The sequence below is a fragment of the Ranitomeya variabilis genome, chromosome 1 (assembly GCF_051348905.1).
Source record: "Ranitomeya variabilis isolate aRanVar5 chromosome 1, aRanVar5.hap1, whole genome shotgun sequence".
NCBI classification, from domain to species: domain Eukaryota; kingdom Metazoa; phylum Chordata; class Amphibia; order Anura; family Dendrobatidae; genus Ranitomeya; species Ranitomeya variabilis.
In genome coordinates this window covers 118,551,031-118,568,591 of record NC_135232.1, presented here as the reverse complement: position 1 = coordinate 118,568,591, position 17,561 = coordinate 118,551,031, and the positions used below count along the sequence as shown (strand labels likewise).

The following is a 17,561-nucleotide window of genomic DNA, read 5'->3' as shown; positions in this document are numbered from 1 at the left end:
CTTATAATTATACTTCAGTAACCATAGAAACATCTGACTAAAGTTATGTGCAGATATCGGTTTGTTTTTTTTCGACACAGGCGTAGTATTTGATGAGAAGACTTTTTACGAAAAGACTAGCAGTGTTTTTCCTTCATTTTTAGATCATTCATTCATTTATACGCCTTAAAAAAGTATTCATACCCCATGAACATTTTTACATTTTTTTTTTACATTACACCCACAAACTTACGATAAATTTATTTTATTGGGATTTTATGTGATATACCAACACCAAATAGCAAGTGTTTGTGAAGTGTATAAGGAAATGATGCATGGTTTTCTAAATATTTTAAAAATATAAATTTGAAAATAGTGATGTGCATTTGTATTCAGCCCCCTATAGTCTGATACTTTGTAAGACCACCTTTCTTTACAATTACTGCTGCAAGTCTTTTGGGGTATGCCTCCCCCAGCTTTGCACATCTAGAGGCTGACATTTTTGCCCATTCTTCTTTGCAAACTAGTTGTATGTCAGTGAGATTGCACGGAGAGTGTCTGAACAGCAATTTTCATATCTTGCCACAGATTCTCAATGGCATGTAGTTCTGGAGTTCTGGACTGTGACATTCACACACATAAATATGCTCTGATCTAGATCATTCCATTGTAGATGTGGCAGAATATTTAGGAAAGTTGTCCTGCCGGAATGAACCTACACCCCAGTCTCAAGTCTTTTGCGGGTTCTAACAAGTTTTGCTCCAGGATTGCCATGTACTTGGCTCAATCCAACTTCCCATCAACTTTGACCAGCTTCCCTGTTCCTACTGAGGAAAAGCCTCCCCACAGCATGATGCTGCCACCACCATGTTTGACAATGGGGATGGTGTTTTTGAGCTGATGTGCAGTGTTAGTTTTTTGCCACATATAGTGTTTTGCCTTTAACCCAAAAAAGTTCAACTTCAATCTTATCTGACCAGAGTACCTTCTTCCACATGCCATGTAGGGGACATAGGTCATTAGATTCCCTCTAATAACGCAGCAGTGTCTGAAGATCAAGCTTAAAAATAACTTTACACTACAAATAGACGTTTTACTCATTTGTCGGATCACACTGCACAATTATCAGTGATTTCTAGGAATTCTTTTTGTAAATGCAATCCAAGGTTGACTAAAATGTGTGTGGCTGTATAGATATAACAATTGTTCACCTTGTTAAACATGGCTAACCCTTCAATTATTGCTACATATTGCAACTATTCCTCTGCAGCATCGAAATGTGAAATTCTAGCAGCTGAATCTTTTTCCTCCCCATCCCCTTTTATACACATAAAGCCAACATGTTTCATGGTACTGCACAGAGGACGTCAGAAAATATTGTTATTTATTGCACCATTTCTACACACAAAGAGCAATCTTCACTTTCCACAGGAAATGAACCATTGAAAGAAATCAGCCACTGGATAATGGCACAAGCATTTATATCTGGATTCTTTTACATAGACGATACTAAAGCATCAATGCACGTATTATCAGTCAGTGCCAGAGTGTTAGCTTTCCGTCACCTCTGTTACATCTCGCGTTTTGATTTATTGACCTTATTTACATGACAGAGCCGCATGTCTTGTCTTTCTCTGCTTTGCATATATTATGATACATATTAGAATTTTCTTACAAGGACAATTATGAAGTTTATATTACGGAGGAGCACACATCTGTGAAGACGGCAGCTGACATATGTGCATATGCAAATCAGCCTATTCACATTAGACATGTGAATATATTTTAGTTCATTGTTTTCAGGTTGATTTTTCCAGCCACTTCTAAAATTGTCCTGGTTGCCCTTGGAAACCGACAGCTCCTTAGCTCCTGTCAGCTGTCAGACATGCGATCTAACACTCCTTAGCTCCTGTCAGCTGCCAGACAGGCGATCTAACACTCCTTAGCTCCTGTCAGCTGTCAGACATGCGATCTAACACTCCTTAGCTCCTGTCTGCTGCCAGACATGCGATCTAACACTCCTTAGCTCCTGTCAGCTGTCAGACATGCGATCTAACACTCCTTAGCTCCTGTCAGCTGTCAGACATGCGATCTAACACTCCTTAGCTCCTGTCAGCTGCCAGACAGGCGATCTAACACTCCTTAGCTCCTGTCAGCTGTCAGACATGCGATCTAACACTCCTTAGCTCCTGTCAGCTGTCAGACATGCGATCTAACACTCCTTAGCTCCTGTCAGCTGTCAGACATGCGATCTAACACTCCTTAGCTCCTGTCAGCTGTCAGACATGCGATCTAACACTCCTTAGCTCCTGTCAGCTGCCAGACATGAGATCTAACGTAACTGTAATAGTATCTGCTGAGCTACCACAGTGAACTGCTCACTGGTAACTCAAAATCATTACCAATAAATAAAAAAATGTGCACAAATGCACAGGCTTTATGCAGATGTTTGTGAAATGTGAATTCTTCCTCCAAAGCAAATTCATTTGATTACTTTTGCTGACTTTAGATCTATTGTAAATCTTTGCCTGGAATTTCTTGATTTCTTTCTTTTTAGACATCATTTGTTTAAGTCAATTGTCCACTACTTCGGTCATTAATATCCAAATTGGTCATATGCCAAGCTTTAATCCTTATGTCAAAAAATAAAAGTAACTCATAATAATGAATGACAACCTGGGGCTCAAGTGATAAATCAAGAACGGCCATTTATCTCTATAGCATGAACAATAAAATCATAATGCTAAATTAAGACATTCTAACAATTTGTTTCTTTTCCTTATTTCAATAGCATCCCATGATAGTTAGATTTCTGGACATATATGGTATTATTCCTAAAATAAGTGCCTATAACTCTTCCAGTAGAAAGCACTATGATATTTAAAAGAGCTAGTCTTAATAAGCCCCCTAAATTAGAGTCTTGTCCAAACTTACTACACCTCTAGAAGCATACCATAAAAAACTAAATTAGACAAATTGCTGAGAAATAAAGAGCATTAACTTGCCGTTCATGTCATATTTGTTATTATGTTTATGGGTACAGGAAGATCAGTCGAAGAAAAATTATTTAAAGTGATATTCATACTTCTCTTACAATACATCATTTTGACACTCGTACCTGGCGGGCTCCCATGTCCAGCAGCAGCTGTGGCAATGGCAAAGGCTGAAGCAGGAGAGACGGAGCAACAGCGAGAGTTGTCAGAAGTCTGCACTGTAAAATAACGAAACACATTACAAAATTATGAAAAATGTTAATGTTGCGGGGGAAACAACAACGTAAACTGTAAAAACCCATTTATAGTAAACTATAAAACAGTACGCAAGGCATGCAGAGCATATTTGCACATTTTTCTTTTCAAGAGTACATTTCTTCTTTAAAAACCCACCCTCCTTAAAGGGAACCTGTCACCCCCAAAATCGAAGGTGAGCTAAGCCCACCGGCATCAGGGGCTTCTCTACAGCATTCTGGAATGCTGTAGATAAGCCCCCGATGTATCCTGAAAGATGAGAAAAAGAGGTTATATTATACTCACCCAGGGGCGGTCCCGGTGTGGTCCGGTCCGATGGGCGTCGTGATCCAGGGCCTCCCATCTTCTTACGATGACGTCCTTTTCTTGTCTTCACGCTGCGGCTGCGGCACAGGAGTACTTTATCTGGCCTGTTGAGGGCAGAGCAAAGTACTGCAGTACGCAGGTGCTGGGCCTCTCTGACCTTTCCCGGCGCCTGCACACTGCAGTACTTTGCTCTGCCCTCAACAGGACAGACTAAGTACGCCTGAACGCATCAACGTATCCCACTGATTCTGAGACTGTTTTTTCGGGACATATTTTATTTCATGATAGTGGTAACATTTGTTTGATATGACGTGTTTATTTCTGAAAATATCGGAAGTTTGGCAAAACTTTTGCAAATGTCACAATTTTCAAACTTTTAGTCGTTATGCCCTTAAACCAGAGAGTTATATCACACAAAATAGCTCATAAATAACATTTCCCACCTGTCGACTTTACATCAGCACAATGTTTGAAACATAATGTTTTTTTGTTACAAAGTTAGAAAGGTTAAAAGTTGATCATCGATTTCTCATTTTTCCAGAAAATTTACAAAACTTTTTTAATTTTAGAGACCACGTCACATTTGAAGTGACTTAGAGGAACCTATATGACAGAAAATATCCCAATGTGACACCATTCTAAAAACTGCACCCCTCAAGATGCTCAAAACCACATTCAAGAAGTTTATTAACCCTTCAGGTGCATCAAAAATAATGGAACGTGGAAGGAAAAAAATTACCATTTAACTTTTTCTCACAAAAATAGTACTTTAGCGCCACATTTTTCATTTTCACAAGGGTGACAGAAGAAAATCCACCACTAAATCACTTGAGTACGCCAATACCACATATGTGGAGGAAAACTACTGTTTGGGCACACAGCAGGGCTCGGAAAGGAACGAGCGCAATTTGACTTTTTGAATACTAAATTGGCTTGAATTAAAGGGAACCTGTCACCACTTTTTTGCTCTATCAGCTAAAAATGTCATTTAATTGATTGTCAGGTATGCATTCCACATCTACATTTGAAACCCCCTGACACCCCATGCATCACCCATAAAAACTTTTTTTATTTGTCCCGCGCTGTATGCTAATCTGTTCAGTCCGGTCCGATGGGCGTTGCCTCTGTTCCCTCACTCCACCCCTCCTTGGCCTGCTGTACGCATTATTCACCGTGAATCTCGCAGAGCGCCGTACTGCTTTTCGGCTTTGCCCGCAGTTTGGCAAGCATACTGCGCATGCGCAAGGTCACATTGCAATGCGCACGCGCAAAATCTGTACGCGCTCTGTGAGATTCACGGCGAAGAATGTGTACAGCAAGCCGAGGAGGGGTGGAGTGAGGGAACAGAGGCAACGCCCATTGGACCGGACTGAACAGATTAACATAGTATTGCATTTTATGAGAGCTGACAGTGTTACAGAGGCAGATCGCTTGTTAGACTCAGCTGCAGACTGAGTCTTACTAGCCTTCATAGCTGGCAGACCCAGAGGTCATCACTAGGGATGAGCGAGTATATTAACAATCATTCGGTACTCGGCGAGTAATGCGGGACTCGGAACATAGTGAGTATTTCACTACTCGCCTCGCAATATTCGGATCTCCTGCCCAGTCAATGGGTGCAAGTAAAACAATTGCAGAGCACTCGCACCATGCGAGCGCTGTCCAATTTTTACGCACCGGTGTCCTTTGAAAAGCCGGCAATTCATATGCGGCTACAGTAAAATCACAGTGACAGGTTAGAATAGAATAGATAGAACACATATATACACAAAGAATAGGTGTGTGTGAATATATATATATATATATATATATACATACATATATATATATATATATATATATATATATATATATATATATATATATATATATATACACATATCTGTATATATAATTGTCTAAGGGTTTTTCTGTCTGTCTGTGTCTGTCCCGTTTATTCATTCGCTGATTGGTCGAGGCCGCCTGGGCCTCGACCAATCAGCGACGGGCATAGCATGGCGATGATGATGTCATAATGGAAATCCCGCGTCTCTGAATGGTCGAGGCCGCCAGGCCTCGACCAATCAGCGACGGGCACAGTATCGACGTAGATGTCATAATGGTTGCCATGGCGACGATGATGTCAAAAAGGTTGCCTCGACCAATCAGCGACGGGCACAGTCGGAATCATCATTGTCCATATACTACGGGGACATGCATATTCTAGAATACCCGATGCATTAGAATCGGGCCACAATCTAGTATGTATATATATATATATATATATATATATATATACACACACACATACATACATACATACATACATACATATATATATATATATATATATATCATAGAGATATAGATGGAATATTAGCCGGTAATTCATTTGTCAGATTCCATACAACCGGGAGCAGTGCTAGTGCGACCATCCTGGCTGTAAACCACTGGTGAATGAATGAGAAGCTGCCGGAGCAGCATCAGTGGCTAGCTCTGATGTCACTGATGCTGTGCTGCCACGCAGCTTGACCCGCAGTGAACTCTTGGGCGTGGGAAAATGCATTACCACTGCTCCGGGTTGTAAACTGTGTACCCCCTAGATATGAATTACGGCGTGGGACTGAACGCCGGACAGGTATGTTATATTGTTAGTTTATTATTTTTTCTTTATTACAGGAGATCGAGGGCGTCGCATGGATTAGCAGTAACAATAAAAAGGTCAAACTGCGTTTAGTGTTTTATTTCATTAAAATACTTTTTTCCGGCTGTGTCTTTGTTTAACCCATTAAAAACTATAGGATTAGTAATGGTTAGGTGTCGTACCTCTCCATTACTAAGCCGGCTTGATGTCACCTTATAATACAAAGGTGACATTAACCCCCTATTATGCCATATGCCACTGCTGCAGGGCAGTGGGAAGAGAGAGGCTAAGTGCTGGAATTGGCACATCTTACAGATACGCCATTCCTTGGATGGCTGTGTGCTGGTGTTTGTAGCCAGAGGGGGCCAATAACCATGGTCCCTTACTAGGCTATGAATATTAGCCTGCAGCTGTCTGCATAGCCTTTTCTAGCTATGAATTATAGGGGAACCCCATGTCATTTTTTTGGGTGGGTCCTCCTACTTTAATAGCCAGTAAAGGCTAAATATACAGCTGCGAGCTAAGATTCATAGCCTGGGAAAATCCATGGGTTTTAACTTCTTCCTAAGCTATAAACATTGGCCCCCAGTCACTGGCTTTCCCTCTCTGGCGCAGAAAATTGGGCGGAAGCCCACACCATTAGTTTCCCCGAAAATATTATTTTATTAAATACATACAAGTCCCATAATTTGCACACTCACTATATTAATTGTATTGGTCACACACATAAATATATCAATCTATTCTGCAAGGATTTACTGTGTGTAAACCATGTCTCCTATCCTGTCGGCTCCTGCATTGATTTTACAGAAGCCGACAAATTAATTACCCCCGGAAGAAGCGGAAGCGAAACGTGCGTCGGGGTGAGGAGGGAATCTGGCTACCCACAGGGCTTCGGAGCTACACTGGAATAACCAGGTAATAACTCAGCATATTATTATTTTCATTTATTATTGTATTTTTTCCCTTCAGTATAAGTTGGGATTGTGTGGAGCGCATTTAGGTCACATGACTAATATGGATGATATGTAAATTTCCTTGCCTTGTACTGAATGGGGACTTTTTGAATCTTTCTGAATTTGATATTGTGCTCGGTTATTGTTAGGTGCCTCTATGCTCCTTATTGAGCTACATTTTTTGATGTATATATAGTCAGTTCCAGAACCCCTCCTAGTTGGGGTAGCTGTATAAATTTTAGATTTGTATGTCTAATTTTAAAATATTATAATAAAAATTAGTTTTAATTTTATGTGATCTGGTTCTCTTCTTGCGGCTTCCAAGGGGTGTTAGCCCACATTTTGGTTATATAGCCTTCAACCTATGCACAGTGTAGTCAGAAAGCGGTGTGGATGGGATTAGACAGAGCTCATTATTGAGAGGAATAGCAGAGCTGCAGCAGATAAAAACAGTGATATCATCAAAATTACAGCAAAGAGCCAGTAAGTGACACAGCGCTAAAATTTGTTTCTTTTTTTAATTTTGTCCTTTTTTTTTTACTGCCCTGAGGTTGAGAATTATAAATCTGGTAACAACTACCTTTAGGGTATTTATCTTTATGTTAAAGAGGACATGTCACTTGTAGAAAAAAAAAGTGAATTAAATATTTAGTAAAAAATCACAGAGCTTTCATGATTCTGCAGCTTTTTTCCATTTTATTCTGCATCACTTCATTGATTAGATATTCCCATTTAATGCTTTTGAAATGCAATATGTGAAATCTCTGGTTAAAGGGAACCTGTCACCAAGTTTTGTTTTTCCTATTTAAAGTAGGGTACCTGTACACCCTCATATACAGCATTCTAGAATGAAGTCTATATATCCCTGAACTCTGCATAGCACACAATAAAACTTTTATTTTACTCACCTACGCTGTGGTCCGGTCTGATGGGCATTGCTGGTCTTGATCAGGCGCCTCCTCTCTCCTTGTGATCGCTGTCTTCCTTCCTGCTTCGTTTGGAAGATTCGTCCAACATCATCCACAGTGTGTCCTCCATTGTGCTCCTGTACAGGCATACTTGTCTCTGCCTTGCTGAGGGCAGAACAAACCTCTGTGATGCACGGGGAAAGACAAAATAGCGTTGGCATATATGCACCACAGTACTTTGTTCGGCCCTCAGCAGGACAGAGTGCAGCACACTTGCACAAGAATGCAATCGAGGCCACTGTGTGGATGACAGCGATCGCAAGGAGTCGTCTGATAAAGAACAGCGACGCCCATCGGACCAGACCACCCTGTAGGTGAGTATAATAAAAGCTATTTTTTGAGTTATGCAGAGCACATTAGGGACATACTGGTGCTTCTCACAAAAGTAGAATATCATCAAAAAGTTAAACTCATATTACATAGAGTCACTACAGAGTGATCTATTTCAAGTGTTTATTTATGTTAATGTTGATGATTATGATTTACAGCCAATGAAAACCCAAAAGTCATTATCTCGGTAAATTAGAATACTTTATAACACCAGCTTCAAAAATTGATTTTAAAATCTGAAATGTTGGCCTATTGAAATGTATGTTCAGTAAATGCACTCAGTACTTGGTCGGGGCTAATTTTGAATAAATCACTGCAACAATATGGTGTGGCATGGAGGTGATCAGCCTGTGGCACTGCTGAGGTGCTATGGAAGCCCAGGTTGTTTTGATAGCAGCCTTCAGCTTGTCTGCATTGTTGGGTCTGGTGTCTCTCATCTTCCTCTTGACAATACCCCATAGATTCTCTATGGAGTTAAGATCAGGTGAGTTTGCTGGCCAATCAAGCACAGTGATACTGTTGTTTTTAAAACAGGAATTGGTACTTTTGGCAGTGTGGAGAGGTGCCAAGTCCTGCTTGTCGGCAGAGGGAAGCAGGAAGTGCTCTAAAATTTCCTGGTAGACGGCTGCGCTGACTTTGGTCTTGATAAAACACAGTGAACCAACACTAGAAGATGACATGGCTCCCCAAACCATCAATGATTGTGGAAACTTCACACTAGACCTGAAGCAAGCTTGGATTGTGGCCTCTCCACTCTTCCTCCAGACTCTGGGACTTTGATTTCCAAATACAATGCAAAATTTACTTTCAGCTGAGCAACAGTCCAGTTCTTTTTCTCTTTGGCCCAGGTAAGATGCTTCTGCCAATAGACAACCTATTGGTCATGAGTGGCATGACACAAGGAATGCGACACTTGCAGCCCATGTCCACGTCTGTGTACAGTGGGTCTTGAAGCAATGACTCCTGCAGCAGTCTACTCCTTGTGAATCTCCCCCACATTTTTTAATGGCCTTTTCTTAACAATCCTTTCAAGGCTGCAGTTATCCTGGTTGCTTGTGCACCTTTTTCTACCACACTATTTCCTTCCACTCAACTCTCCATTAATATGCTTGGATACAGCACTCTGTGAACAGCCAGCTTCTTTAGCAATGACCTTTTGTGGCTTACCCTCCTTGTGGAGTGTGTCAATGACTGCCTCCTGGACATCTGTCAAGTCAGCAATCTTCCCCATGATTGTGGAGCCTACTGAAACAGACTAAGGGACCTTTTTAAACGCTTAGGAAGCGTTTTCATGTGTTTTTTGTTAATTATTCTAATTTATGACATAATGACTTTTGGGTTTTCATTGGCTGTAAGCCATAATCATTAACATAAACAAAAATAAACACTTAAAATAGATCACTCTGTTTGTAATGACTCTATATAATATACGAGTTTCACTTTTTCTATTGAAAAATTTAAATAAATTAACTTTTTGATGATATTCTAATTTTGTGAGAAGCACCTGTATATACAGCATTTTAGAATACCATCACATAGGATTTCCAGGTGCTGTCTCTACCTTATATCAGAAAAACCTTCTCTGGAAGCGTGTACTTTCTTCCTCAATGCTGTGAATTACAGCTGATCTACCAGTCAGACGCCATTGAACTGTGATTGGCAGCTTCTGAGAAGGAGAGGTGAACATGCATGTCCTGAAAATTCTGAAAAACACTGTGTTGAAATACAAGCAGAGATTTCACATATTGAGATCCAAAAGCAATAACGGTGAATATCTCTGCAATGCAAAACAGAAAAATTGCAGAATTCGAGGAGGTGAGGGATTTTTACAAGGTATTTAATGCAATATTTTCAGCAAGTGACAGGTCCTTTTAAAGCAATGGAAAGTTTGATATTAAGAGAGTAGAGGATAAGTAAAAGCACGTGCACTAATATTCGTAAATGAACTCCCCTACTTATAATCCAAGGCAAGAATTTCCCATGCAATCTGTTTATGGGCATAAAAAGGTTCTACAGGAAGGAGGGTATATAGCTATATAATCGGACCTCACATTTAGGGCACAACCATATAACGACCATGTTTTCACAGCCATATAATGGAAGATGTTTGTTAGGATCAGGAGACTCTGGTTGGGTCGGGAGTTACAGCCATAATGCAGAATATCGACACTATATGTACATGGGAATTAACCCTTAAAATGCATCACTAGGAATAATCCCACTAATTAAACATTCAAGTAGTAAAGTATATGCTAAGCATAGTTTGGCCTTTCCACACTCATCACGGGTGATCCCGAACAGCCACTTATGATCAACTAGATGGTGGCCCGATTCTAACGCATCAGGGGTATTCTAGAATATGTATGTATGTATGTATGTATGTATGTATATTTCAGCCACATAGTATATAGCACAGGCCACGTAGTATATAGGAGCCATGTAGTATATAGCAGACAAATACTACGTGGCCTGTGCTATATACTATATGGCTGCTATATACATACATACATATTGTAGAATACCCGATGCGTTAATACATGCCACGCAGTATATACAGTAACAGTGGCCATGCAGTATATAACACAGCCCAAACAGTATATAACACAGCCCACACGGTAAATAACACTGGCCACGTAACATATAGCACAGCCCACGCAGTATATAACACAGCCCACGCAGTATATAACACAGCCCACGTACTATATAGCACAGCCCACGCAGTATATAGCAGCCACGTAGTATATAACACAGGTGACCCAGTATATAACACAGCCCACGTAGTATCTAACACTGGCCAGGTAGTATATAGCAGCCACGCGGTATATAACACAGCCCACGTAGTATATAGCAGTGTGGGCACCATATCCCTGTTAAAAAAAATTAATTAAGCGAGACCGCTAAGTCTTCTGGGTAATTTTGCAATGCATCTCTGGGAACAGAAGATGGCGGCAGCGGCGCGTGCCTCGGCGGACTATGGAAGGTGAGAATAGCAGTTTTTTTTTGTTTATTTATTACTTTTAACATGACATCCTTTTACTATTGATGCTGCATAGGCAGCATCAATAGTAAAAAGTTGGGGACACACGTCCGTTAAGGCTGGCATTAACCCTGTGTGAGCGCTGACTGGAGGGGAGTATGGAGCGGGCGCCGGGCACTGACTGGATGGGAGTAGGGAGGGACTAATTCTCGGCCGGTCTGTGCCCATCCCTGATTGGTCACGGCAGCCAGGACAGGCAGCTGGCGAGACCAATCAGCGACGCGGGATTTCCGTGATGGAAGTTGCCGACAGACAGACAGAAAGACAGACAGAATGACGGAAGTACCCCTTAGACAATTATATAGTAGATTCCTGTAGTTTTGCTAAATATAATGCCAGAAAAAATATCCTTTATATAAAGTACATAAATCTTTATTAGTATACATTAATAATACCCCATTAATTAAAACAGAAATGTATAAATGGAGTTATTAACAGTCAATCCAGACACAATGAAGGCAATAAACCATCAACCCTATAAGGATAATACCCAAAACAGATGCATATTAAGGTAGCTGGGAAAAACAAAAGGTCCAAGGTAAAGTAATAATACACAGACTTTTATAATTACTTGGACATTTGTTTTTTCCCAGCTATTTTAATATGCACTTATCTGGGGTATTATCGCTATAGGGTTTATGGGTTACTTTTCTCACAGTGTCTGGGCTGACTGTCCATAACTACATTTATATTTTCATGAATGGGGTATATTTAATGTATGCCAATAAAGATTTATGTATTTTATAGGAAGGGTGCCTTATAGAATTGCAATGGGCTTCAAAGCAATTCATATGAAAACTTGAAGCCGGACTATAATCCTGTGAATCCCTAAATATTGGACTATTAGTTACATTAGCAAAAATACCGCAGCGATAAGAGCAGTTAGCCAGGCCACGACAATGTTTGTTCATTGTTAATATCGGATTCCTCTATATCTTGAATATCTATCTAGTCTTCTGAAGTCTCCATGACAACATAAACAGCCTTTGTCTAGAAATATGTTTTTTCATGGTGGGATTTCGTTACCATGGCATTATAAAACTTCTCTCCCATCTGTGGATCTCGTTACATAATATAGATAAGGAATGGATTTATTTTTAAATTATTATCCAATTCTCTTTAAAAAAAAAAAAAATCTTAAGTACAAAAAAAAAAAAAACAACTCGGAGAGCTATATTGCCACCATGAACGGCAAAGGTTAATTAAAAACACTGGGGAAAAAAAGTCTGAAGTCCGGTAATAAAGAGTTAATTTAAAAAAAAAAAGAAAAGAAATGGATTTTACAACAGAATTTGTAAAATGTTCATATGACAAGGACACAATGTAATCAGGTTTAAGATCTATGGTTCACAGGACGTCACCAATCTATTACAGTCCTGATGAGAGCACAGGACGCTGCAATGAAAGCTGATGGAAATGACAGAAAGGCAACATCTGTCCTGCGTTTCACCCAATCATCAGAATACGCACCCGCGATGCATCTATAAATATACTATCAAAATAATCCATCCAATTAGCGCTTCTTCAGATCACAAAGGCAGCTGAACGCTGTGGAGACAGAGTCCAATCAAATGCACAAATTACAATGAAAAATTTCAATGCTTCGTAGGATTACAGCACGACAGCTGTCAGAAATGACAATTTCCTAGTCAAAGGCCCTCATTAAACTACGTGCGCAATAATGATTTATTTTTTTCTTCTGCCTTTCTCTTTTCTTTGTAGAAGACTGAAGAAACATTGGATGGCCTCCTCCAGCATCAGTAACCTGTATGTCTGTGTGCAAGGTTCAAGAGGAAATCAGTATCAGGGAGAAAAAGATAGAAAAAAAAAAAGAACGAGTGTAGATCAAGATATATGCTATAATTTGTATTTTTTCACATTCATTCAAATGATATTCTTGCATCCAACGGCGAGAAAAGAGGAAAGCACAGCAAAAGTCAAAATTAGCCCTCCATTATGGTGCCGAGTTCTGACACTCAGGAAAAGAGATCTTGGTGTTCGCTTCCCCCCTTCTCACTACTTTTGATGGCGCTGGCCCATTCCCCATCTTATGGTGCTTGCTTACTAATGATGGCAAAAATGGGTGCTGGCACGTTTAGGCGGGCTATGGTGCGAGAATGAAGAGCCATGGGACCAATATCAACGCATTTCTGAGCTGGGCCAGTGCCTTTTGTCAAGGAATAAAAACCAAGTGGTTTGCTAATGATGTCGCTCCCATGGATAGGGAAGTCTTGGCAAAGAGAATCAAACAAAAAAAAAACACCCACTTTCCAAAGATTGGAAACACATTTGGTTTCTATATTATATATGCGCTTCAATGTTAAACATTCTGCAAAATTACAGCTCTTACAAAACTAAAGCAGAATTTTTCTTTTCATTCTACCTCGAGTGCTGGGCTGTGTTCAACAATGAGTCCAATCTTATGTTACGATTTAAGACTACTAAGTTGAAACGCCTCAACACCAGAACACTGTCCTCTTTGTGACCTGTTTTTAATGGATATGTAATAAAGCTGCCAAGATTTTACCAAAGACGCCAGTTTTTTATTTCTTACATTGGACTCAGTTGCCCAAGACGAGGGGTTTGCTGGATCTCCGAAACTTATGCGATGGTGGAACGGTGAGCTCATTTAGTTTTCTGTGTTCAACAGTGACCCAGATCTCACCTTTGCTTTTTTTCCAGTACAAGTCAGCATGTAAAGGAGTTATGTGCAAATATGCCATATTAAAAAAATGATGTAAACTTCTACCTAAAGCTACCTACATAATAAGATTTAGCTTTTTTTTTTTAGTTTAAAAAATGGGTTTAGTTTAATAACAAAAGGGAAGTCAAGTAATAAGTAGCAACAACGCAGCACATTGCGTCAATCTTAACAATTCCCATCAGGGGGTCTTGAGTAAGCATTTAAAGAGTTCAGAGAGAGGGTACCGTCACACAGTGGCATTTTTATCGCTACGACGGCACGATTCGTGACGTTGTAGCGATATCGTTACGATCTCGCAGTGTCTGACACGCTACTGCGATCAGGCACCCTGCTGAGAATCGTACGTCGTAGCACATCGTTTCAAACTTTCTTTCGTCGCTTGATCACCCGCTGACATCGCTAGATCGTTGTGTGTGACAGCGATCCAGCGATGTGTTCGCTGGTAACCAGGGTAAACATCGGGTAACTAAGCGCAGGGCCGCGCTTAGTAACCCGATGTTTACCGTGGTTACCAGCGTAAAAGTAAAAAAAAAAAAAACGTACATACTCACCATCTGATGCCCGTCAGGTCCCTTGCCGTCTGCTTCCTGCTCTGACTGAATCCGGCCGTACAGTGAGAGCAGATCACAGCGGCGACGTCACCGCTGTGATCTGCTCTCACTTTCCGGCCGGCAGACAGTCAGAGAGGAAAGCAGACGGCAAGGGACCGGACGGACATCAGATAGTGAGTATGTACGGTTTGTTTTTTTTTACTTTTACGCTGGTAACCACGGTAAACATCGGGTTACTAAGCGCGGCCCTGCGCTTAGTTACCCGATGTTTACCCTGGTTACCCGTGGACTTCGGCATCGCTCCAGCGCCGTGATTGCAACGTGTGACCGCAGTCTACGACGCTGGAGCGATAATCATACTAAAGGTACCGTCACACTAAACGATATCGCTGCGATGTCGCTGGTCGCTGAATAAAGTCCGGAACTTTATTTGGTCGTCCGATCGCCGTGTATCGTTGTGTTTGACACCAAAAGCAACGATACCAGCGATGTTTTACACTGGTAACCAGGGTAAACATCGGGTTACTAAGCGCAGGGCCGCGCTTAGTAACCCGATCTGCGCGTCCCCCAGCGTCTGCTTCCTGCTCTGACTGAGATCCGGCCCTAAAGTGAAAGTGAAAGCACAGCGGTGACGTCACCGCTCTGCTGTTAGGGCCGGAGCTCAGTCAGTGTCAGGAAGCAGACGCCGGGGGACGTGCAGGTGAGTATGTACTGTTTGTTTTTTTTACTTTTACGCTGGTAACCAGGGTAAACATCGGGTTACTAAGCGCGGCCCTGCGCTTAGCAACCCGATGTTTACCCTGGTTACCCGGGGACCTCGGCATCGTTGGTCGCTGGAGAGCGGTCTGTGTGACAGCTCTCCAGCGATCAAACAGCGACGCTGCAGCGATCGGCATCGTTGTCGCTATCGCTGCAGCGTCGCTTAATGTGACGGTACCTTAACAGAAAAAGAAAAAGAAGAGATTCGAGATTAGGATAAAGATAGAGGGGAAACAAAGAGGAGTAGACGCCATAACTTGGTAACTCTATAGAGACTTGCAGTGCTGAAAGGCACCTAGGAGGACTTGGAGGAAAGATCAAATAGGTAATTTGGCATTGTGGAGATGAGTGATCCTATGGAGATATTTGGAGGGTTTCTTGTTCTGAGAACTGACTGGTATACATGAGTCAAGGCTCCCAGATAGCAACATAAAGATCCCTGGAGGCTTTTCATTTAGCTTCATTGCATTCATAGATTACAATAAGATTAAATCTATCTCTAATTGCATGGAAGGAGAGAAAAAATGATTTCACTTGGAAGTTGTATGGATTTTAATTTTCAAATAAAATAAGTGGAAATATCATCTGTATGAGGCCAAATCTGTACTGTGCAATCTGTCGCCTTATAAAACAGTTCTACGTATCATATGGCAATTTTTCAAACAAAATAAATAGTCACAGGTTTCTTTATCACAGTTCGGCGCAACTCAAAATACTTAAGGGCTATTGCACCCTTTTACAGATGTTTCTAATGTCCCTCCTAGTAATACCTGTTAGAAGAATGTGAGGTCTGTGTGTCCAGGAAGAGCTGTGTGAACAAAGCCTAAAAGTCAAGGTATTTATTGAACTTCCAAGGCAAGTTGTTATTACCTCCTGCTGGACGGTACCGGAGATGCCGTGGAGTTGATGGAGATCGACATGGAGAACTCTCAGCTGTGTCCGGGGAAGCGTTACTTTCAGGGATGGTCCTGTCTAATGACGCTGATTCTAAGACCGCAGCTGAAATAATATCCATACATGCATATAATATCAGTTGTACACTTAAGACAAGGGATCATTTCTCTATTTCAGATTGAAAGAATAAAAACTAATTTTTTATTCTCATTTTTTCAATAGAACAGAATCATCATCAGTTTTGGGGAGTATGACAGATTGCCTTTAACAGGGCAATAAAGGTCTCTACTTAAAAGAAAAAGAACACACAGAATATCAAACATTTATCAAATATGTGGTACAAAATATATACACATCGGATTTCCCAGAACAAAAAAAAAATACATCAGTAGGTGCAGTTGAATAACAATTTAAATAAAAAAAAATTTGGTTACAGTGGGCAGAAAATAATAAAATATACCATATATTGAATTCATAGAGACAATGGCTTTTGTATATTTACATAGAGGAACTTTTTGTTACCTCTGTGAATGCTCCTCCGTAACTTGTTACACAAATCAATGCGTGGGTTCTCTGAATTCTCATCAAGGCATCCTGGGCTTGGTTCTGGTGAGGAGAGTCCTTTACTGAGGTCCAGAGGTACTTTACCAGCGCTGGGTGGTGGAGAGGTTGCAGGGCTGAACACGGATGTTGGGCTGCTTGCACTGGAGGATGTGGATAAGTCTAAAGCCCCAATTCGTGAATTTAAAGGCGAGTTTAGGGACAGTTTTCTTGCCCTGACAGGTGATGATGTTCTAGAAAGGGACAATGGAGGTGGAGAAGAAAACTTGCGGCAGAGATGTGGCGATTTCCCATCTAAGCTTTGGCTAGATGCGAAAAACAACTCTAAAGATCTAGGAAAGGAAAGGAACATTTTCAGATTTTTACAGTTCATTGATCAGTAGAAGGACTTTGATCTTTTCTCCAATGTTTTTATTTAAAACTATAACTAGGCTACATAATATATAAAGAAAGAAATGTTATTAATGGACCTGAACCATCTACTTCCATTTTTGGAACAGTTATACAGAAAAAGATTACAATCTGGATTTGTCAATTTAAAGTCCATTGATTCTTTGAAAATTAACAAAAAGTATTATATAATATATCAAATGAGCCTTAGATAACATACGGTATGTAATCTTATAGCAGCAATTGAATTGCGGT

General features: G+C 40.7%; 1 protein-coding gene across 4 annotated transcripts in view; it reads right to left on the bottom strand.

The window, feature by feature from the left end:
- Positions 1–17,561, bottom strand: part of RASGRF2 (Ras protein specific guanine nucleotide releasing factor 2) — a 401,708-nt gene that overhangs the window by 57,982 nt on the left and 326,165 nt on the right. For all 4 annotated transcript variants that reach the window (XM_077288405.1, XM_077288397.1, XM_077288415.1 and 1 more), the window contains 3 exons: positions 16,878–17,248; positions 16,332–16,460; positions 3,098–3,190 (listed from right to left, as the gene is read on the bottom strand). In XM_077288405.1, coding sequence (XP_077144520.1) covers positions 3,098–3,190; positions 16,332–16,460; positions 16,878–17,248 — 593 coding nt within the window. The remainder of the gene's footprint in view (positions 1–3,097; positions 3,191–16,331; positions 16,461–16,877; positions 17,249–17,561) is intronic.